This window comes from Sander vitreus, chromosome 3 (assembly GCF_031162955.1).
Source record: "Sander vitreus isolate 19-12246 chromosome 3, sanVit1, whole genome shotgun sequence".
Taxonomy (NCBI): domain Eukaryota; kingdom Metazoa; phylum Chordata; class Actinopteri; order Perciformes; family Percidae; genus Sander; species Sander vitreus.
In genome coordinates, this window is record NC_135857.1 from 3,369,339 (window position 1) to 3,393,221 (window position 23,883).

Sequence of the window (23,883 nt, forward strand, 5' to 3'; positions counted from 1 at the left end):
GCTGTCCATCAATATGCTGCCTTTTGTATAACTGTCGAGCTGCAGACTGATATTGTGATTGTGGGTAATGGTGCCTTAATTCATGAGCTAAAAGCATCACCTTGACTGCATTTCAAAGTACAAACCTAGTCACAACAAAATGGCAGTTTTCAAGTTGTTCATATTTTAATCCGCACTTAGTCTCTCTTTTTCCTTTTTTTTTTTTTTTACAGTGGCAAAGTTGAAAAATGAATATTCAATACTGAGAGAAAAGAAAACCTCACACATCCCCCATAAAAAGCAAATTAATTACAGCGATTAAAACTTTGTACAAAATGAGTTATTTATAGCATCATACTGAACTAACAAAATAACATGTATGAGCATTGGCAATGTGGTTCAATGTCTTTGATACAGTGACTATATACAGTGAGGGCATGTCTGATTCACCAATGCCTCAACATGTCATTAGTACTGTTTGCAGCAAACTCAAAGGCCATAACGGTGATCCTTGTATTGTTTTTTTTATGATAAGTGATAGAATTAAAAATGGATAGGTTAATGTCAGACAACTACTTTAGTAATAACGGCAATAATATCAATCAATATAGTATTATATAATAAATGTCAATCAATCATAATAATAAATACATATATTTTGACAATTTTTTTTTTTTTTTTACATTTTAAGCAATTTATTAGAATCCCTGTTTGAAAAAATCTTCAAAAATGTGAAAAGGATCTCTTCAAAGTGATGGGAACAGATAAGACCTGAAATGAAAAGCTAAAACCAATGTTTTATCTTTGACTAAAATTAAATACTTACACAATATTTACATGCCGCCTGGCAAAACAACCTCTCATAAATGGAAAACAAATATAAGACTTGTGGAACACTTTAAATAATATATATTCTAATATACAAATTGTAATATGTCAGGGATCCCAAGATTCAACAGTATTGTTCACCAATATTCACGTTAGCAAAGTATTTTACAGCAATATCCACACATTGAGCATAGTTGTTCAATAAAATTCAACATGAATAATGAACCACCGGAAGGTTCCACTCACTCAGTTTGGACCTTACGTCAAATCGCCAACCAAAATGAAAGTTCCTCATCCATGACGTTAACTGCAAGTGTACTGAAATCTTCATCACGTGTCTGACACCATCTCTCGATCTAGACTCATATTGAATCCTGAGACAAGAAACAGCTGATGTGTTTTCTCTCCGTGTTAGTCCTCAGACTTTGTGCTTTTAATTTTCTAACTTTTTCTCTGTTGGTACAAATCAACGGCACGAGCAAAAACTGTAAAGTACCGTAAATCAATGCAGAAATATACGGACAGTGCTGAGAGGGAGTTGATTTCATCTAGAGACAATCACACAGATTGTGCTTCAGTTATGTTTTGTTTTGTCAAAGTGTCTGGTCAGTTTTATGACTTTTTTTTAATGTATACAGTATGGCTATGGTGGGGTAAGCTCCAGGCAACATCCAAAACCACTATTTAATCCTGTTTGTTTGATAGAGTTGATGTATTTTACATATTCTGCTCTTAAAGCAAAACATTTTGGAAAGCTAAGACTTGACTCAAATTTCAGTTGAAGCCCATTTCTTGTTGCTTCAGAATAAAATACAAAAAAATCAGCAAAAAGTTGTATAACAGGTACAGTAAGATGGTAGAGAAAAAAAGCTAATGCAAGCGATGAAAGAAATGCAGAAAAAGAAACAGCATTTAGGCACCGTAAAACTGAAAGGAAAATAATCCAATTGTACATGGTTTACATTGGTTACAAAAGGAGAATTGTCAGCGAATGCTTCGAAAAACAAGCATATCCAAGCATGAGCTTTCTGGAGAAGACAAAAGAATAATAAGTAAAGTAAAACAGCACATGTTGTGATGCCAAGGCAGCTTAAAATTGCATGTCTGCTGTCAAAAACGGTCATGAAACGGAATAAAGGAAAAGAGTAACAGAAGTCTAAATGAAGTACTCTTTCTTTTCCTCTGCGTGAACGTGGTTTCCCTCAGCATTGATGATGGCTGTGTCTGCGTCCGGGGCATCCTCTGCTCCTTTGGCCTCGTGTGTTAGGTACGTCCCTGTGGACACACAGATCCATACAGCCAGTTAGCCACCTGCTGAAACACACTAGACATTTATACATTTACTCCAAGCAAGACAAATTCTTATTCAAGGGAGCGCAAGTGACTTCTTTTACCTTTATGTCTGGCCAGATATCGTCCAAGAACTATTATCAGACACAAGGTGATGAAGACCACGACTGCAACAACACCGCCGATTAAAGCGTGGTCAGGTCCATGTTGTCCTAGAGCATTAGGATCTGACACCAGACAGAGGGAAATGGAGGGAAAAGTGGAGCGACACAATTAACACCTGCAAGATGTTTCACCGCTGTCTAATGCAGGTTTAGACCTAGGGCTGCACAATATATTGTTTTGTGATATCAAGTGGCGCAATAAACATATCGCGAAAGGCTGCGACGCATCGTAAAAGACGCGTTGTGTTAGTTAAAAGTCAAGTCAATGTGTTAGTTAAAAATCCGTAGAAAAATGCACTTTAAAATATAAAGTCGTTCTTTTTTTAGTGGTGCCTTTTTAAATACAATTCAACAATCAATTTGTTCAATAAAAGAATGTTGGAAATGATTTTCTATCATTTGTTTTAAATCCAACAAGCAATTAATTGTATTTTAGCAGAATACTGAAAGCAGCAGAAAGGCAGAACTGAGTACACGTTAATATCTGTTTATTTATCGCAAGGAATATCATTATCGTTATCACATATCCAGTATTTTCCTCATATCGTGCAGCCCTATTTAGACCTTTATTTTTTTACTCCTGCAAGAAACGTGAACAAATCCAGATGTAGCTTTAACACTTTAACACACACGAACAAAGCACACCAGTCCCAAATCAGCTCCTGTCATAGTTGGAGCAACCTGACATCGCTGCTTTGAAGTGCTTGAATTGAGGTATAAAGGATGTACTCATAGGAAATACCACAATTCTCTGCAGAATTCAAAAATGTGGAATTAGCCACAGAGAAAACTGAAGTGGAGCTCTGAGTGATATTTAAGTTTTTTTTTCGCCAAAGCTTCTACACATGCTATCTGTTGTGTTTCCCCCTTGCTCACTGCCACATTCTGCTGCTGAGGACCAAGGTTTTTTAAAACAAGTATTATTTAACATGAGGTGTCCTCCGGGCAGAGAGCGGGCTGAAGGTTTCCCAGGCAGGAGCATGCCTTTGTGTCTGTCCTGTAATAAACTGTAAGTGGCTGTGTCTTTACTGTGCACCTCGTGTGCTCTCATTATCTCAAGCTGATGAATGGCTATGGCTTGTGCTCAGTTTTGCAAAGTGACCCTGGGAAATGACGGCGGAGACGTACCTACAATGTTCGGTATACTCCTCTGTTAATGAAATGCAACCCTCATTTTCCTGCCCCCAGTGTGGGAAGTTAAAAATAAAAAGAGATGGCATTGTGAAAACATGCAGTTTGTTTAACTCCATGCAGGATAGAACCACCACAATTGTTTTTTTTATCAAGGATTCACAAGCAGGCACTTCACTTTGAAGCAATAACTGTTTTGGTACAACAGTTGAATTAACTTAATTTTGGTTGCATGTCGATGGATATAATGATCTGTACGGGTGACTCTGCTGTCAACAAGGGGCATAAGCAATTTTCATATCACACTCGGCTGATGCACACTGCTCACAGGAATGAGACAAGCTGAACTGCTCTTGCTGCAGTGCAGCTGAATGTGTCATCTCAACACATCTTAATAAATATGCTTTCATCTTAAAGTGTGACAAAACCAGTATTTAAACCAGAGTTTTCAGCTTGTTTAATTCAGATGTAAATGCACTGATTACTTGCATGTCAATCCTGGACAACTTTCTTTAAAACACTAAGATTACATTAAAGACACTACGCACACTGTCACAACAGGAAAACTACAGACATGTCAGCAGCACACAGGGACATCAGCGACTCCATTTGCCATATTTTGTCTGATCTGGTGCAATATGTAATATATTTACAGTATTTAATCAAAAAATGACCACAATGTGCCATCAGATATTAAGGAAACATGCTAAGCTGAAATACTATGTTTTCTGACGACAATGCTAAAGCCAGTATGTTCTCCTTTTGAAATTTCCGTTCCGTGACGGAATGTCTGTTTGTGTTTTGGCCTGTGTGTTGGTATCAATTGCCTATTTTGACAGCCGGGCCAGGTTGCCAGATATACCTGTAAAAACACAAACCCAGCATGCTGAAAAAAATAGCCGATGAAGACATAGCCAGTGAAGTGATCCTGACTGGTGCTAACGCCGCCATGCTAATACACGCTAACTGCTAACGTAGGATCCATGCGTTATTATGGAACCCACGCAACTTCGAGGCAAGACCCGCCATTCAATAGCATTCACACACTACTATTGGCCAGGCGTCCATGCTTACGCAAGGTAACGTAACCCGATTTGTTGTTTGTAGGTCCTATCCCCTGACCAATCGGCTATCCTGACCTTAACCACTCGAGGTCAGTGCCTAAGGCCGGTTACACACTGGATGTTTCGCGCGAGCGTGTCAGCTGCGTGGCGTGTCCGTTTATATTTCGGCTCCTATGTTAACAGGTTAGAGCTTACACACTGCCTGCGTGACATGCACGTCTCAGGCGTGGCTTGAGCCACGCGGAAAACGCGTGCATGCTAGAAATAGGACTGACTCCTATTTTTCACGCGACACGCAAGCGTGTTGGAAGCGTTTCCAGGCAAAATAGAATAGGAAAAGATGTTTATATGTCATTTTGACACTAATGCATATTATAAATGACATGTTGATGTTTGAAAGTATCTAGGTTTTGATATAAATGCAGATATAAATGTAATAAAAAAAAAAAAAATCGATTTTCTAATATTGCACCTGTCAACACTGAAAGAAATATTCTGTAGCCTATTTCTCCGTCAATACAGCCGACGTTGCCTTTGCTGTAATCAAATCAGTCTATATTTATGTTTAACGTGGTATTTCATTTTATCAATGGGAAACATACATGTGTACAGGCAAGGCTAGCAGCAGCAGCGCCGCGTCAAACACGTTTCTGGTGTGTGAAGACATAGAAAAATCCACGCAGCTGACAGGCAACAGAAACGCCAGGCTCACGCGACGCAGCCAGTGTGTAACCGGCTAGAACCCCAACCAATCGAGCTGCTACTGAGAGGCGGGACTTGCCTAGAAGTTACGTGGGATCCATAATAACGCAGGATCCATGACATATGCCCGAAAAGTTTGACTTCCTCATAATGAAACCATGCAATTTAACTTATTTAACGTAGCCTGAATTGTTGGATTGGGACACAGTGTTCTCTACAGGTCGCTTTGCTATGTATGTAACATGTTATGTTATTGTAACTAACGTTACCATCGCCAGCTTCAAGGTTATGATATGTTGGACAGTAAAATGATTCCCACTTTCTTACAAACTGGCATGCAACCATAAAGTGTAATGTTCTTACTGTACAGTGTATGGACAAGCTGTATAACGGGTCTGGAAGTAGTAGTACCGACAATCTTCCCCCCACTGCCGAAATTGTCCCCCCGCTTCTGTTCAGCAGGCGTAGCCGACACAGCGGCTGTTGCAGTGATGTTAAGCCTAGAAAAGGTGACTGTCAGCCGGGTACAGAGCTCCACGAGAGCAGGGGCTTTTATAACCGTCAACATAGCAGCATCTAGAAACTCCGCTGTGCTGTGGAGTAATGTCTGGCAATGCGAGACTAGCATCAAGCTAACATTAACATTGAGACATCATGAACTAGGAATCTTGTTTCTATCCTGCTTCCATTCAGGCTGGTGTAGACACAACCCTAAGTTTTAAACCTTATAATATATATATATATATATATATATATATATATATATATATATCTCACAAATAAATACAATATCAAACTAAATTGCTGCAACCACATGCTATGCACATAGATTAAATCATGAACGTACCCAGAACAATATGGCTAACAGAAATATTTTTCATGTGATCTGTGAAAGATAAAGAGTTCCATAAAGAACTTTGGATGTTCCCTTCCATTTATGCGTACTATCTTGATCTGAAATTGAAAATTTACACACTGGCACAGATACAATCTCCAGCCCAGCGCCACTCACATAAAGCCGTCTATTTCATTGTGTGGAGGCAAACCAAATCAGAAACATATTGTGTGATAACTTATGCAGCCTGTGACATGGCTGGAGAGAAAGCCGCTGGCGTCAGCAGAGTGAGCATCCATGCATGGTGATGGTTTGGCTCATGCTGTGTGGAGGCTGTGATGTGTCCTGACCCAGGTCCAGATCCAGCATCACACTGTAAATCTGGCTTGCAATGATCGTCTAGTGGGATATTTACCTGTTGTAGGCCCTGGAAAGTCTTTGGCTGTTGCCATGGTTGCAGACAGTGACAGCAGTAAGGGAAGACGAGGGGAACAACACCGTGATAAAAAAAGGTGACCACAAAGTTCGTCGGAAACATGAACAATCAGCATGGTCTGTTTTTCACTTTGTCAGCGTGCAGAAGTGACGGAAAGCGAAGCTTACTGTCACAGCCAAATGCATGCGTAACTGGAGTTACTGGAAACGGTCACTGGGAGAGCAGCACAAGATACATCCCCGTAGGACGAGGTGAAGATCAAAGGCGTACAGACAGAGGTTTTTGGTGTGTAATTGGCTAGGTACGTAGCCTACTTGATGTTACAAATAAACATTTGTATTTTAATGTATATACTGAATGCTTTGAGCATCACATTGGACTTCTCTTCATCACCATTGCTTTAGGGTGGAAGCATAGATATTAGATTATCTCAAAACCTGGGCAAAAAAAAACGGTAACACTTTACTTGAAGGTATCTACATAAGAGTGACACGTGTTCATGACACTGTCATGAACACATGACACTGTCATGATAGAGTCATGACACATGAACCCTAACCCTAACTCTAACTCAAACCATAACTTGTCATGACAAAAACCGAATGACACTTACTAAAAGAAGTGTTATGTCATAAACGTTTATGACTTGTTTATAATGTTTATGACACGTTCATGACAGTGTCATGTCACTCTTATGTAGTTACCTTCAAGTAAAGTGTAACCAATAAACCCAAAACTACCTGCATGCCTACAACATAAGAGGTAAATGAGAAAATGTGTTTTTTGTACTTTGTGTGGGCCGACCCTTTAATATTGAGAGCAACCAATCCCTTAAGGACTTTTCATCTACTTTAAAACATTCAGGTATCAGGTCACCAGCACCTGAGTATTCAACAACAGAAATCGGGCAGTTTATGATGGATACGTAAAAGTATAAAAATATGGCCACATGGCAAAGTTGCTCAGAAAAGTTAAACCAGAGCTTTTAGAAGGCATGTCCTTAAAGTTTAAAGGTACCCGTGGAGGTTATTTTTTTTTTTACTATTAGTAGTGCAAAGGAGCACGGTTATTTTATGAGTGGACTCGTTTTGTCACGTGGTTAACGCAATACATATCCCTGTCAGTTTCAAACTATTCCGCTGAAGGCAGTCAGTATGACTGCAACCTAGTAAACGGGTGTAAACAATACACTATTTCAAATATTAAAACAAATTTGGCTTCTCGAGTATTTTATGAGGAGGGAAAGGCATTCAACATGTTTGCTAGACCTCAAGGATACACATAATGCGTTTTGGTGAGAATCACTGAATATTAACATAACTTTTGTTTATATGCAGGAAAATTCCACAGGGCACCTGAAAGGTTCATGGGTTGATAATCAAAATGAAGCACAACCCAAATCTAAGTAACCTGTGTGTTTCTATCATCACAACACCGGAGCTATTTCGACTGTTAAGGCAATTAGCATGTTTTACCTGCAGAGTGCTCTCGTGGCTCAATATGGGAAAAAAGTCATACACAAACACTACAAAACAAATTCCATTAGGTACTGAAGTAAACACATGGAGCATGTGATCTTGATGAAACATTATTCAAATGTAATTGCATGTGCTCTTATTGTTTGGTTGTAATTGTCAAAATCATCCAGCCTAAGAACAAAAGTATAAACGCTCATGTTTTCTATTTTCTGCTTCCGCGAAGATAGGGTAACAGTAACTACCTGATGTGGTGACGTACAACAATGTCTGCATATTGCCAGCCACCAATAATAAAAACTAATCAGAAAGAGTAAGAAACATGCTGGTGAGGTAGCGGCACTGTGTATAAAAAATAAAGCTGAAAGGAAATAGCAAAAATAGACAGAGTATTTAATTCATCCAGTAAAACAATGCTATTTTCTAGCTCAAAGCCTGGTTGTTACCTCATCAATCATAGACTGTGTGTTCAGTGTCATGTTTGTGAGTGCATGGAGCATTGAGGAGGGGCCATGGAGGGGGTGCAAGAGTTCCTGCGAACGCAGCTGTGACTGCCTATGCCTGATGTGGGAATGTCGTCATTGGCGGACTGGAAGAATAGAGGCTGGAGAGGGAGGCAGGGGATGAGGATGAAGGTGAAGATGGAGGGATTTAGGTGATGACGTCTGCTAAATGAAAACAGGAACAGAGAGGGAGCATAAAACCAAACTCTCCGTGGGCTCACCATGAGAAAAACACAAAAACAAACACAAATCAATTACTGCACGTGGCTGGTGCAGGAGGTTAATTCTGGTCTATCACCTCAGTGAATACAGGCAAAATAATGGAGAAAAAAAGAGTTGCACAAATGGCTCTGAATGGGTATATTCTTTCAGTAATATCTTTGGGAAAAGGATGAGTCCTACATCTATTACATTTTAAAGCAATCAATGACTGGATGGTAAATGGGCCACACACCAGACAATGTAAAAGTCATCGTGTCATGCTTGTTGAGGTAAGTGGTTAATGAACGAGTATGGCATGTGAGGGTAATGGGGTGAGAAGCAGGGCTGCAGCTTCACAATCAGATAACGCCTTTTTTCAACTGTATTTTACCTAACTACTATCAGTTACCATCTATCTAACATCTCACTCAGAGTAATTACCATATATGGTGTTTCCTTGCTTTAGTTAATACAGTGTGATAAGGAGCATAATAGCAGAAAGGGATAAATTGCGGCGGAGCGATGACATTTATTGTTTCTCAGCTCTACTGTCATTAGCAAATTAGGCTTAGAGGCTGAGATGATCCGAAGAGACCCGGTAAGTATTCAGCCAGACATGATGTAGCTCTGAAGAATGACTCTCATCATCAATGGAAATGAGCCCATCTCGCCCATCCTTTACCTGCTCGACTCCATTTTTTATTATTCCCACTAACTAGGACCTTTGTATTTAGTGTGAGAGGGCTGCCGAGGGTTATAAATGTTCTATTTCCTTTGTTAATCCATCAAAAACTGAGAACCGACTCCCTGGCAAATACACGTATAACTCTAAAAACCCAGGTTAATTCAACTAATTTGAATGATTCTCTTTGAACTAATTTGAACTAACAAAAAAATCTTTCTGACTGTGAAATGTGAGGCTCCCAGCTATGATAGGATGATAGGGACTAGCCTGACATCGCTGCCTAGCCCTCAATGAGCATGCTGAAAGAAGAGACTGAGATAACAAAAGCTGAAAGGACGAATGTGTCATCCTACTTTTCCTTCCTTTTTTCCCCAATGAAGGGCTTTCTCCCCCCCAAAAGCCTCTGCCTTTAAAATCGAACAAAGAAGCTGCTGTGCATCCATTAGCTGCTCGTGAGCTGTGATAAGTCACTCCCAAACAAACTGTGGGACTGTTTAATTGTCAAAAAAATTTAAAAACGGAAACAAATAAATCCATGTTGAATTTTAATATTCTGTCCTTGTTTTTGTATTTTTTACTTGGCTGTATTTGATAAACGTTATAAACATGTGCTGCAGAGGTCTTAATGATCCGTTTCATGCACCATGTTGTCTTTATTCTCTGTCTCAAAATTAACTTATCTCTCCTCCAGGCAGTACTCGACAGCTAAATTCTGCATCCTTAACACTTTGTTCCCTGTTTCCTCATAGGAAGAGTCCAAAAGCTAAACCTGTGTAGCAATATGTAGAGTACTGTGAGGTAAACTGGATTATCCTGCACAGTGCCAAGGCAAGATTTGCAGGTGAAATCTTGAGGAAATGGCCTGAAAACTGGTAGTCTATATCCTTGACGCTCCACTTCCGGGATAGCGCTGGAAAATCCGCCGGATTTCACTCATTTAGGCATCATATCCATTGCCTTGGGCTTCCTTTGTGTTGACATTTTAATCCAGACAGCTAGCTAGACTATCTGTCCAATCTGAGTTTTCTGTTGCAAGACTAAAACTACTTTTAAACGTACACATGTTCCACCAAAACAAGTTCCTTCCGAGCCTATTTTGCAGCGGCACCGAGGCTTTTCTCCGGTGCTTAGCACTGCCTATGACGATTGTGATTGGTTTAAAGAAATGTCAATAAACCAGAGCAAGTTTTCCTCCCATCCCCGAATGCTATGTGGACCAGCCAGACCCTCCTCCAGCACGCTTTGGAGGAAGGTCTGGCAAACTGTTGACCTGGAGGATGACAGATCACTGTTGTACTTAAGTGCTGGTCCTAAAAAGGCATTAGCCTTATTTTTTTTTATAAATTTGAACCACTAACATATTTAACACTTATATAAACTTACTATCCTTATTTTCACATTTGTGGTCAGTTGGTCGAAGCCACCCTTTACTCTATTTTATCCAATCCTGCATTACCACCTGGCAGGAAATGCAATGTAGTGCTGTCCATTTACATTTTGCTCAATTTGAGTGATTTCCATTTGTTTCTTTTTTTTCCAGGCAGCCATTAGTTTTTTTTATTCATTTCTATGCAATGTATAATAAGTCAATAAATCAACCGTTTTAACTTGCTTGAGTTGTATAATTTATCACAGTGAGCGTCCAGTCTGCATTCATTATTGTCAGAGTTACAAAATGTTGTGAGGTCATGCAGTGGAAACTTTTAAATCTGCACTGGCAGTGCATGGTCGCACAAACATAAATAGTACTGCCAATTGTTTTTCATATTTTTAACATTGAATATAAACCAAAGGCTGCATCAAAGGGTAAGAAAAATACATTAAAAAAATCTCTCACGACGCTTTCAGAAATGGTCAGAAAGTCAAAATGTTAAGCGCCCATGATTTGCATATTAAGGAGCTAATCTTTGCAAAGACACGATGTTTGAAATCTAATTTAAAAAAAAGAAAACTTGACCTATACTGAACTGGCACATGATAAATAATGGCAAAAATAATGATAAACATTATTTTGGGACTTTTTAAAAAAATATTTCCATCCATCCACCAGCTATACCCGCTCATCCTTCCCATGGCTGTGGGGAGCTGAAGTCTATGTCTGCTGAAATTCATAAATTAATCACCAATGAATATTAAACGATAGAAGTCCAAAGTTTCTGTCCACAATCTACTTGTCATACAAACATGACATTAATACCAATGTTCCTTAAACATTCCAACAGTCATTACGATGGGAAGATTATCTGACAGAAACATTCCAGGGGATGCTGAACTTTGTGATTCTATTGACAAATCATCCATATTTAAAGTAGCTATTACTATTGCTTTGTTATTATGCTTTTTGTTTTAGAGTTTTTTTTATTATTATAACATGCACTAGCTAAATATCTAGCGGTTGAAGTTGCCAGACTGACAAGCCCTCTGCTGGCTTTGTATCTTTGATATGCACACCAACCATCTTTGAGATTGCACGTAGTGTGCCACAAAGCCTTCACCCAACGCATCACCCATCACAAGACTAACCATTACTGTACCCACCGTATACAAAAAGTATATATTCAGCACTGCTGGTCCCCAGGTGGTTGCTGGCCTCGCAGCGGTATGTGCCATTGTCTGTTTTATTTAGTGTGGTGATGGTTAGTTCCCTGCCCTCCACAATCATACGCTCAATGTCTGGCAGCTCTCCTCCATCTTTAGACCACAGCACCGGTTCAGGTCTGGGAAAGAAAACGCAAACATTTTCTTTTCATCCTGCTGCATGTGACTTCCTCAGTGTCAATAAATAATGAATATACTGAACACATATTTGTGAAAAATGACATTCTGTAATGAAGACAAATACCATTTCAAGTCCAATTTCTGAATATTTCCATGCTAGTGACTGCCGTCAAATTGAAGCTGTAAAGACATGCAAACTTACATTGGGTTGCCTATGGACACACACTCCAATTTTAAGTATTGCCCTTCCTGTGGAATAATCAGTGAATGTGTGATCTCCAGGTGGGGAGCATCTGCAAAGAAGGGACAAAGAAATCCAATGCTATGACAGTACTGTGTGTTAGAGGCTGTAACTCTAAGTACTACAGTAGTAGTTCTTTACCCATTGGACAGCTCTTAGCTCTGGCCCATATCCCTGTTCTGCTTTGGTACTAATCCCTTACCTGCAAACTAATCCTACACTAATCCTGAGCAAATGCAAAGTTAAACCTGCAGACATAAATGTAATCTCAATCCTTGCATTTCTTCTTAATGCTAATCTTACACATAATCCAGTTTTGCAGGGTGTGTATGACTGCACTCACAGTGGACCTCCAGGACCTCGGTTGTCATGTAGGGGTTGGACAGGGACACATGCTCCACGCTGCAGGTGTAGGCGACGCCATCGTCCCGTCTGTCCACCTGGAATTGGAGGCTACTCCTCACTGTGAAGGATTTTCCTGTGGCATTCAGCTCCTTAGTGCCTGCAGAGTCAGAAATGGAACAGGGATGCAATGTTCTTGTGGATTACTAATATTATTGGGGAACAGTTGTGGCTTTTGTGGAAGCCCCTCATGCAAAAAATATATTTTTGTTTAAAAAGAAGCAGAGAAAACAGAATCAGCTTGTACGTTAACTAAAGCGTGAGAAACATGAAATTTGTATTTCAATATATCGCTTTTCTGACACAGACAGCTGCGGTGTTGTTGTGGTTGTTGTTTGTCTCTGCATCTTCTCTGAGGGAAAGAATCCCTGGCCTTTGAAAGTCAAGTCAAAGTAGAGCGAATAGTGAGGCGAGAGCAGTATGAGCATTGACTCGGTTGGTTGCGTGTGTTTTCTCCTCCAGGACCATCTCTCAAACATCCCAGTCAACACAAGCTGCCGACACACACTCCTCTGGCAGTGCAGAGTGGATTTCTATAGTTGTAGCCACACCTTTCATTTCTTTCCTCTCCTTTGTCTTAGTTTAATGCCCAAACATTCAGCCTTTACACAACTTCAGATCTTGATTCGTGTTTGTTTTGTCCGTGCCCTGTGTTGTCGTCTTCATTTAGAGATGCCTCTTAACTTAGAACTGGAAGAATTTCTTTGTTTTGTGTTGTTTGCTGCTGCTCTCCTGTCAACGTTTTATGTGTTAGCGTCACTTTTCTCTGGAAAGAGCTATACAGGGCTACTGCATCTGAACAAGGCAAAAAAGGACAAAGGCCTTACTTGATGTCAGCCTCAGAAAGATTTTTCACTGGAGCTGTTACCTTCCTCACCCCCTTACATCCTTCCCCATCCACCTCTTCCTCTCCCTGGACTTCCTGCCATCCAGTGCAAACCTGAGTCAATCAATACATACGTATGTACTCACTCCACAACTTCACTCACAAACACACGTGCAGTACACACAAATTGTTCAGTCCTCTGCTCTATTAAATACTAAAAGCCCCTTGCAATGAAACCCACATCACCCATAACTAGGGTTGGGTATCGTTTGGGTTTTTTCCCGATACCGGTGCCTGAACCGAAATATATATAATATATTTATAATGTATATAATATAAAATATAAAAAAAGGAGCACAAAACTACAGTTGGCGACATTAAAGAACGGCTTGTTTATTGCTAAGGCCATATGGTCAAAATTAAATGATTGATTAATAATGTAATGTAATAACTTACAGTTACTTTTTTCACCAGTAAATTGCTGGTAAATGACAAAAACAAGCACCAGATGGGAAAAGGGTATTTTACAATAACTCTGAATGCACCACAAGGCTGGCGAGTTTCAAGTGAACGCACCGTCTGTGTGTTGTTTTTCCGACAACGGCAGTTGCAGTCAGACTGTTACGTCCCGGTGTTGGAATCCTCTACAGGGAAATACAGACAGACTTTACACCGCTTAACGTAAGCTGTCAGCATTTTAACCATTGTGTTTAATCCAGCTACTTTTTTGATTTAATTAGCTAACAGTAACATAGCTTCCCGTGCAGCGATGCTTCTGAAAAAAAAAGAAGTCAGGCACCGAAATGTTCTTTCTTATTCGGGCACGTTACTTCCGTTTACGTCGGAACCGGTGCCCTATTGGCACGGCGTTTCGGTACCCAACCCTACCCATAACATTATCACTTTGGGCTGATCTGTCCCATTTGTCCTACTCCATTGATTGTCTTTGATTTTGGTACGTGAGAGGGGATTCGCTATTTTACTGGACTTTCCAGCGGAACCACCACCACTACTACTACGACTGTTACTACTACTGCTACAATGGCTACTCCATGTATTTTTTTGCTATTGAGGTTGGTAGATTCAATCATAATTCTTCTTTTGTACATACCACAATTGTGTGATAATAATTAGTGATAATTGTTCCTGAAATGGCTTGACAAAATCCTGACATATTTTGACAGATGATGCTTATTTTAAAATATATTTGTCTCAAAAGCTTAGAAAAGAAGGCATGATAAACTACTTTTATCTATTTAGGCTTTAATTTGATTTATTTTTTTACTGTAAGTTACAATTATGTTAGTAATTTATGAATTTAGTTGAAAATGTTAGTTACGTAAAATGGTATTTTATATTTTTGTACTTTTTAGCAATTTTTGAAACCACGTGCTTCATTCTGGATCTGATTTGTATTAATTGCTGATGTCTTGCATACGCATGGCACAAAAAAGGTAAAACTTCAAAACTAAAAGCAATAATAGCAAGAAGAAGAAGAAGGTGACTACAAGAAGACGAAGAAAAAAAATGCCATTTTACATGCAAGCTCCCTGGCCTCCAGGACATTGCACTTTTATTGACGAGTGCATCACAAATGAGAAACATCACATATCATTTGAACAAACTGGAAATTCAAAGACCTTGCATTTTGCCTTGAAGTACAGGGGATAGTGAGTATCTCTGTAGTGTCAAACGCAAATCTCTCTAGCCTTTTCTCTCATTCATGACGTCGCCTGCAGCATCAGAGCTGCCGTAGAAGAACCTGCCAGTCTGTTTCAAGGCAGCTGCTAGCATCGCCACAGAGCATGCACAGGCAGTTTTTCCTAAGAATGTGAATGTGCTGTATAATATCACTTTTTTCTGTGACCCAGTTAATCTGCTGAAAGCCCTTGAAGTAAAAGCTCACATTCAGAAGAAAATGCGTATTCGCCTCATTAAACAGTTGTTGGGCTCTTTAATTTTACATTGGAACTTGTTTATCCTTGATCTTAATGAACAATCTTGCCCATTTAGTAGTGTGGTGTTTGGTAGTTGGAGGGTAAAGAGGCCTAAGGGCCATGCCAGCAACTGCTCTGCTGGGAAATCTGTGGTTGGGTTCCTTTATGAGATAGCAAACATAGTTTGAATCAATGTGGTCTTGGGTAGTACAATGCTTAAATACATATTAACATACAACACTATCCATACCAAAAGGTACCAACAACAAAAAAGGCACAGGAAGAAACCGTTACAATGCACAATTTGATACTAATAAAAATGAAAGACCAATAAAAATTACTTAATTTTGACTGTTGATTAGTTGTAAACATTGTGGCAAAGACCATTTTTTCACAAGCCATGGATCTAATGTTTTATCATGCTATAATATATTAAAGTGCTCATGTTGTGCTCATTTCCAGGTTCATAATTGTATTTAGAGGTTTAGAGTGTAAGGGCAGTGGTGGCCTAAAGGTTAAAGAAGCGAGCTTTCAGTTCAGTTTCGGTTCAAATCCCCAGACTGACGGGATCATATCTGGGTGGGGAAAGTGAAAGAGCAGCGCTTGTCCCTTCCTCATTACCACCACTGAGGTGGTTGTACTGGGCAGCTTCCTGCTATGAATGTAGAACTGTGTGAATGTGACAGGTCGGTTGCAAATGAGAATTTGTTCTGAATCGACTTACCTGGATAAAAAAAGGTTAAATAAAAAAAATAAAAAATATATATATATATATATATATATATATATATATATATATATATATATATATATATATATATATATATAAGAATAGGTTTACATGGTTTAATTTTCAAAAAACACCATATTTTTGTTGTACTGCACATTGCTGCAGCTCCTCTTTTCACCCTGTGTGTTGAGCTCTCTGTTTTAGCTACAGAGTGAGGCATCTCACTTCTGTACCATCTTTGTTGGGAGTCGCACATGCGCAGTACCTAGGTAAGGACTACTAGCCAGTCAGAAGCAGAGTATGAGGGCGTGTCCTGACAGTACCTAGGTAAGGACTACTAGCCAGTCAGAAGCAGAGTATGAGGGTGTGCCACGCTAGCAGCTAGGCGAGCATTATAACGTGTGTTCCAAAGTGACGCACGTTTGTCTCTGAAGTAAAGGCTGGACTACAATAGAGCTGTTTGGAGCAGTTTGTGAACAGTGTTTTCTGTTGGATGTGGTAAGTGCCTTTGGGGTGGACTTTGGGCTTTTTCACTTTGTAAACCTATAACGTGCACAAAAATATATATATATATATATATTATGCCGCTATATTCCTATAATGTGCCTCATTTGTAAAATTCTCAGATATTTCCCAGAATATTACCACCTATCTTTAAAGTTAGAGAGTGGATAAACAAAGGAGCTATGAAAAAACATTATGAGCCAGGGAGGTGTGTTTTTAGAGTTGGGTCAACAGATGTTAGACATATAATTGAAAATAAATGTCATGGTTAAACTGTGCGCAAATATCAGGGGTTTATGCATAGACTGTATAAGTGAAGCCAAAACATCTCGATCACCCCCTGGTGGCTGGCTGCAGTATAGGTCATAAACCCCACCCCCTCCATGTTAGCGGATGGGACATGGGCCAAAGTAAAAAATCAAAGTGCACGTAAAGTAATTTGAATAAGCTTTTTATTGTTGAGGAAATGAATGGTTGGGACTTAGATACCGCGGCTCCACCGTATCTGGGATATTTTGGCTTCACTTTTGTATAATGGTAGGAAGTGGGGACGCGTTGTCCATCTTCATATACAGTCTATGGTCAACATGTAGAGCAACGCATAGATCCTGGCTGAAGGTAGGACACGTCAGTGGTAGCACCACTCTGAGAGCCCGTATGAATGAGGCACTTGATCTAATTTTGGATCATGGCCTTAAAGAGGTAGTTTCCAGTAGAAATAGGATGAGAAAAATAGGACAAACAAATAATGGAAGTACATTTCCAGGATGGTGTAGCCAGACACCAGATGTCAGGCTTTGTCCCTCACCTTCCTCTCTCTGTGTGTTGCTGTTCTCAAAATCCCTCCGCTACGGGAAACAACAACAAACTTCGAGCTAGCAAGCTACAAGCTGAAAATAGCATGGGACCGATTGGTGGGATTGCTGTGGAAGTCCACACGGTGATACACTGGTAACAGTTCGGTTAGCAAATGAGATTTAACCATGTATCCAGCTAATTTAAATAGCTCACGTTACTGTATTGTGTCAACAGTTAACTTCATTTAATATTGTATGTGGTGTTCTCTTTTGAGGGGTGCAAATGTTCCACCAAAACAAGTTCCTTCCTGAGATTATTTTGCAGAGCCACCGTCGCTGCATCCGGAGCTTAGACGATTGTGATTGGTCTAAAGAAATGGAAACAATCCAGAGCGTTTTTTTCTCTTATCCAGATCTTACTCCACAGCGCTGTGGAGATAGGTCTGGCAAAGCTAGACTACATTCTGGTGGACACTGTCAACACTCTCGCATACTGCATCTCATGTCCATTAAAACACACACATAAACTTGTAGCTATAGGAGAAAAAAAGGCCCCAGCCCGTTATTCTACAATTAAAGAGGAGAAGTTTGAAAGAGGCTGTTCATGTTGTAATGTTGTGTTTCTATCAATCATCTCAACAGTCAAAAATAGTGTTTTTCTTTGTGTCTTGTCTTAACTCTGGCATATATACCATTTCCCCTGGTAGTTAACCTCGACAAGTAGTTGCCAGTTGTGTTAATTAAAGCATCGTGGTTACACTTCAGCTAACTAAGGCTACGTTTACACGTGGCCGGCAGTTTTCATAAACGGACCTTTCACCCTCTCGGTTTTCAAAAATAACATTGTGCACACCTGTCAGATTTCAGAAAAGTGTTCTTTTACACAAACCCGTGTATATGCCGTCGAGAGCATGCCAAATCTGTAGGTGGCAGTGTAACGAGAAGCTCAAGCCAACGTTAGCCAATCAGAATCCCAAAAATAGCAGCAACAGCAACGAATCACTTCCTCTTTCTCGTTTGAACAAAGATGAAACCTCCGTTTTTCTCAGTTTACATGCAAACGTGCAAACCAAGTTTTCCAAAATCTTCACTCTGGCCGGAGTTTTTAGAATGAATCGTTTTCAGAGGCAAATTCTCCGTTTGCGTGTAAACGAAGGGCACAAACGAAGGGAAATGTCTCAGTTTTTCAAAATAACCACGTACGTGTAAACGGGGTATAAGACAACAATTTGAACAATAACTTCCTTATTCATGTATGGAGCTTGTTATATTTAGTAGGAATAACGTTGTTTTAATGATTTAAAGCAAAGGTAGTATAATATCATGCTGTCAGTGCACAAAGATTCTAACATGCGTCAGACATAACATGAAGGCCAGAGAAGTTTTCTCATGACACGATGCACTTATTCGGATATGAAAGTATTGACCACAGCTCCCGCTCTTGGCTACAGTAAATGATGTGTGGGATCATCCTTAGATTAGAGAAGCATGTAATGCAAACACGGATCAGCTGGACCAATTTGATTCCTTGGTTGTAAACATGTCTTCACATGTTCTTCCCACTGATTGGACAAATGCAACCAAGGCAGCATGTTGGGGATGCTTGATGTAAGCAATCAGCAAAGAGCAGGGAACAAACAATGTATTCATCAAGGAACTTAGAGGTGTAATATTGTTGTAAATACAAAATAAAGTTTTTGTTTGTGATATTTCATCTTTGCTCTGCTTAATCTTACAGAACAGGATGGGAGCACAATTTAAAATGAAGGAGCAAACATTCGTAACACCTAAACAATAATAACAATAATATATAATATATACGAGTCTAGATTTAAATGCGTTTTTATCTTGCCTGAACTGAATATAAAATAATTCACCATGTTGGATTTGTTGTGTATTTTTGGATTTTTTTACCTCAATAGATTATAATTTGAAGCCTAGCTGCCATTCAATGACACACGGAATTTGTGTGGCTCTGTAAACAAATAATTTTGGATGACAGTTGCATTTTGAGCTTCGTAATGCTGTGTGCTTCTAATATAAATTGTTGAAAAACAAATCACCAGAGCATGAAATAAATATGACATGTTTTGCTATTACACCTGCTGTCATTGTAAGGCTTTGGAGCCTGGTCCCCCAGTGGGGATAGAGTTGACTGACAGCAGACACTGGCGGCAATGATCTACCACAGAAGAACCAATGGCAAAACATGCTGCTCCCAGCACATACTCGCTAAAGAAAGCTTTAAAGCAGCACAGACAAAAGGCTTGGATCGGGAGCACTGATTGACATTCCTCCCCTTTGACACTTTGACATGGAAATGAAGTTTTTAAGTCAAGCCCTCCAGTCTCTGCTTTGTTCTTTGTCTCTTTTTGACTTGGAGATGCATTACACCATGTCTGTTTGCCTAGGCGGCTTAACAAAACCCACCGTACCCGGGTATAAACTAATAAAAGCACATTTGTATGCAAGACACCGGTTTTGGGCAGACTTGGGGCACATAAATTTGTTTTCTAAAGATACGCAATTCACACACCCCTTACACTGTGTTAAATTACGTTTTGGCATTTGTTTTATGTGCATATGTCTATATATGTTTTTTTGAGCTTTAAAGATTTATTTTAAAGTATACCTCAAGACATAACAGAAAAAAAAGAGATCATCTCAGTGCCTCTTGAGATGGACAGCAAGTCTGGTAGTGACGCTGTGAGCCAGCTCTCCACTGGCCTTTCAGGAATCTACGTGCATGTCATTTCAACAAGAAAACTTCATATATCGGGCCCCTCTCCCATCAATCATCATGCCATGTTGGGCAGACACAGACAGAACCACCAACAAAAAAAACTCTCTGGAGCAACTCTTCAATAAAGAGCAACTGTCACGCTGAGTCTCTGCAGCAGGCTGCGTTACCTTAAAGAGCTCCACACAGCTTACCTCTGGCATCAAATTGAGGAAAAAACATTCCATTCCTATTTTTTTAAAATGTTTTTCTCTTTTTTGTGGTTTTAAAGCAGAAGTAGGACTGTGATAAAAGCTATAAAAGTACAAAGTGCAGCGCTTCAGACAGTTTGGAAAGAGGTATACAAGAAAGTGAAAGCTTGTAAAGCACACTGTATGCAACCACGGAAAACTTCTGCTGGTTAAGTGTGATCAGCACACATTACACTGCACCATCTGCTGCCTAATGTATTGTCTCTGTCACTGTTTTTTTCTGTCTGGGTGAAGCTAGTTATGTGGCCTTTCTGAATTTGCATTTTTGTGCGTTCTTGTATCATCCTCGACTCTTTTGACTAATCTAATCGCTGCTGTTTAAACAACAAACAAATAAAGCACCTTAGAGCCACCTGTAAAACGAATGTCCAGCAAGATCAACTCGTCACATGCAAACAGGGCCTAGGTAGGTCGCACAGACAATTTGAGACTGTGGGTTAAATTTACACCTGTGTGTCTTTTTAGATTGAAAAACCAAAGCATGACGCACACAGCATGTATCAAACTGTAAGCATGCAATTCTTCTTCCTCTCTCAGACACTTTTGGAGGGATAGCCTTCCTCAAAAACATGATTCTTCACCATGGCATACATGAGTTGATTAGTTGATCAACAGAAAATGAATGAACACAATTCCGACAGCAAAATCTATTTTTGCAAGTCATTTTACAAAGCACAAATGTCAATCATTTGCTGGTTTCAGCTTCTACAATGTGAGGATTTGCAGCGTCTCTATTCTATATCATTGTAAATTGAAAATAGCAAACCCTAGAATTGACATTTCCCATATCCTTTTATTGCCTGGTTGGTTTGTGTTTCTATTTATCAATCAGCTGAGTCCATCATACCATTAGTTCCACTAACACTGAAAATAGAATGCTGTGCAGAACCTGTTGTTGATGTACACTTACAACTTAATAATTAGAATCAATAAGAGGCACTCCTATCTATCTTCACCTTGGTCAGGTAGTGAATTGTGGACGGCTCTGCCACAGTCCAGCAACATTTGGACAGCGTCCAATGACAGCAGCGATGCTGGCTGTGAGCCAGGCAAATCATGGCACTGCTAAACTCCGGCCAGTGGAACAATGCATGCATATGTACACAACGGAATACAGCAGCTGAATGGTTTGACAGTAATGATGTGTCCAAGAGGGTACAAGTGGTAACAGAGGATGCAATGCCCTGTGAAATCCACACCACATGCCTACCTTGGACCTCCTTGTCATTTCGGAACCACCGGATATTGGCAGCTGGTTTGCTGCCCGGTGTGCTGCACATCAGGGTGATTACGTCCCCCTCCATGGCAGGCTTGGTGAATCCTGTGATCTCTGGTCGTCCTGGCACTCCTGTGGTGCATGGAAATATAATTATAAACTACAAGGACACTCGGAAAGCGCAGACTTTCGCCAAGGCACGCCCTAGCTCATAATGTTTTTCCGATTATTCCGACACCACTTGAATGCAGCACGAACGAACTATCTCGCAATGTTAACAAAAGTGAAAAATATTCAGATCTGCTCAAAAATGTAATGGGTTCTTCCTTTGCCCATGCTATACCCTTCCACCTAGTTTGATAAAAATCGGGCCAGTAGTTTTTTTCTGTAACCCTGCTGACAGACAGACAAACCAAACTGAAAACATGACCTCCTTGTCGGAGATAATAACATACTGAATACATGTATATGAGCCATATTCCTCTGACAATAAAACATAATTCACTGATTGGGAATAATTCACTTTATTCAGATATCCATGCTTTCTTTTCTCAGTGATAAGATAAAATGTTATTTTGAAAGGCAGGACAAAAAGGTATGATTGCAAAAATGATTTTTTTAGTGTCACAACAATAAGAATTGTATGAAGCAGATGAGTAATGGGAAACTAAAGCTCTATCTGAGAGATGCCTGAGGAAGGTCATTGTACAGAGTTGACTTATATTTTTAGTGCATTTTTTTGGATTCTTCACAATACCTGTCGGCGTTACACAGGTGTGAAAATATTCTCATTGAGTTTTTTGTGGCTGTCCTGTGTGGCCGAAAATTAAATATAGTAACACTACTAGCTTGTAAGCTTAACGGTCATCCTTTATTCTAGTAGACAAGGGTAAAATGTAATGCAGAAATGTTATTTTCCCTACAAAGTAGGACAAGTGCGTGGTAAAGAATAAGAACAGACTATAATTCAAAAAGTGCATATAATCATGCTGTCAGAACGTGAAGAATTAGCCGGGTGTAATTGGCCTGTGGAGACTGGGCCAAAACATACATGCTCACCCAGAACAGTGAGGAAGGCCTTGGTGGTCTTGACAGGCATGGTGAAGAGCGAGCAGGTGTACTGGCCCTCGTCTGACAGGCTGACGTCACCGATTCTGATGGTGAGCTCCTGCGACGAGGCTCGCACCAGCTCGATTCTGTTGTCCCTCAGAGCTATATATGGAAGGAGGACACAGAGAACCACAGAGTGCACAAAAAAACACACACGGAAAAAGAGTGAGTAAGTTAACTTACGGGCAAATTCACACTGAATTCAGTGATGGCGATTAACTTGTACAGTAAAAGTACCATTTGTAATTCAGATGACCCTTACTAAAACAAAGCTAAATGCACTGCGCTTCATTTATTTCAAATAGTTGTCAAATGCACACACAAAAACACATACTGTGGCCAATGGTTTGAAAAGTTGTCTTTACATTTGCATTCTAGCCTGACTTATTCACAGTCAGTGAGAATACGAAGGCATCCACGGAATGCGCTGAAGCGCAGCAGCAGAAAAAGCTTCCAGTCCTAGATTACAATATCTATTTAGGTAATGACTTGCATTTCAGGTATTGATTTACACTCACTTTAACACTTTTAGCAACTGGCTCTGCCTGTGACATTTCTCACTGTGAGCATTGTTGATACACCCTGGCTTCATACAGAACCACTTGGTAATTATTTTGTATTTTTCAATGTAACTGTAGGCTAACAGAATATAGTACAGATAAGGGCTGAGCAATTAAGAGTTAAGAACCGTCAGTAGTTCCATATCGGGATAATCACACAAGTTATTGTGTTACAAATTTCCGTTGTCCAAATTAATGATTTTAAGCAAATTGTAATGAAAAACTAAGAATTTAAAAATGTAATGCATAACCATTGAACACACTTTATTGTAATGAAACCTCAATCTGATTATATTAAAGAGTTATATTAAAAATGCAGTTGCTGTATCGTGAGCATCAACATTGTTAAAACATTCTTATTAATAATGTGATATCGATTCCAAACAAAATACCCAGCCCTAGTGCAAACTTCAGGTAAAACACCAATACTGCTAATAGTAATAAAACAATAATACATATACAATACAAATAAACCACTACTATCACTGTAATACGATTCATGATCCAATAGTCATTACAATGGGCATTCTTAAAACACAGCTTGTGCAGTGTTTTCTT

At 39.6% G+C, this 23,883-nt stretch overlaps 1 protein-coding gene across 1 annotated transcript; it reads right to left on the bottom strand.

Annotated features, from left to right (window-relative positions):
• Positions 1 to 1,963: 1,963 nt before the first annotated feature.
• On the bottom strand, positions 1,964 to 22,754 carry LOC144512407 (cell adhesion molecule 2-like). The gene is made up of 8 exons (XM_078243162.1): positions 22,715 to 22,754; positions 21,650 to 21,787; positions 13,206 to 13,214; positions 12,596 to 12,754; positions 12,214 to 12,304; positions 11,832 to 12,010; positions 2,202 to 2,324; positions 1,964 to 2,082 (listed from the first exon to the last, which is right to left on the bottom strand). The coding sequence occupies exons 1-8, from the start codon at positions 22,752 to 22,754 to the stop codon at positions 1,964 to 1,966; spliced, it is 858 nt and encodes a 285-aa protein (XP_078099288.1).
• Between the last annotated feature and the right edge of the window lie 1,129 nt (positions 22,755 to 23,883).

Bases quoted from the DNA above. Each gene is read 5' to 3' on its own strand.
- LOC144512407 (XM_078243162.1), bottom strand. From the start codon at position 22,754: ATGCCTGTCAAGACCACCAAGGCCTTCCTCACTGTTCTGG. The intron at 12,011-12,213 runs GTAAGTTTGCAT...TTTCTTTCCCAG, and splicing joins GTGTCCATAGGCAACCCAAT to ACCTGAACCGGTGCTGTGGT. The intron at 2,325-11,831 runs GTGGGTACAGTA...GTCTGGTGTCAG, and splicing joins ATATATACTTTTTGTATACG to ATCCTAATGCTCTAGGACAA.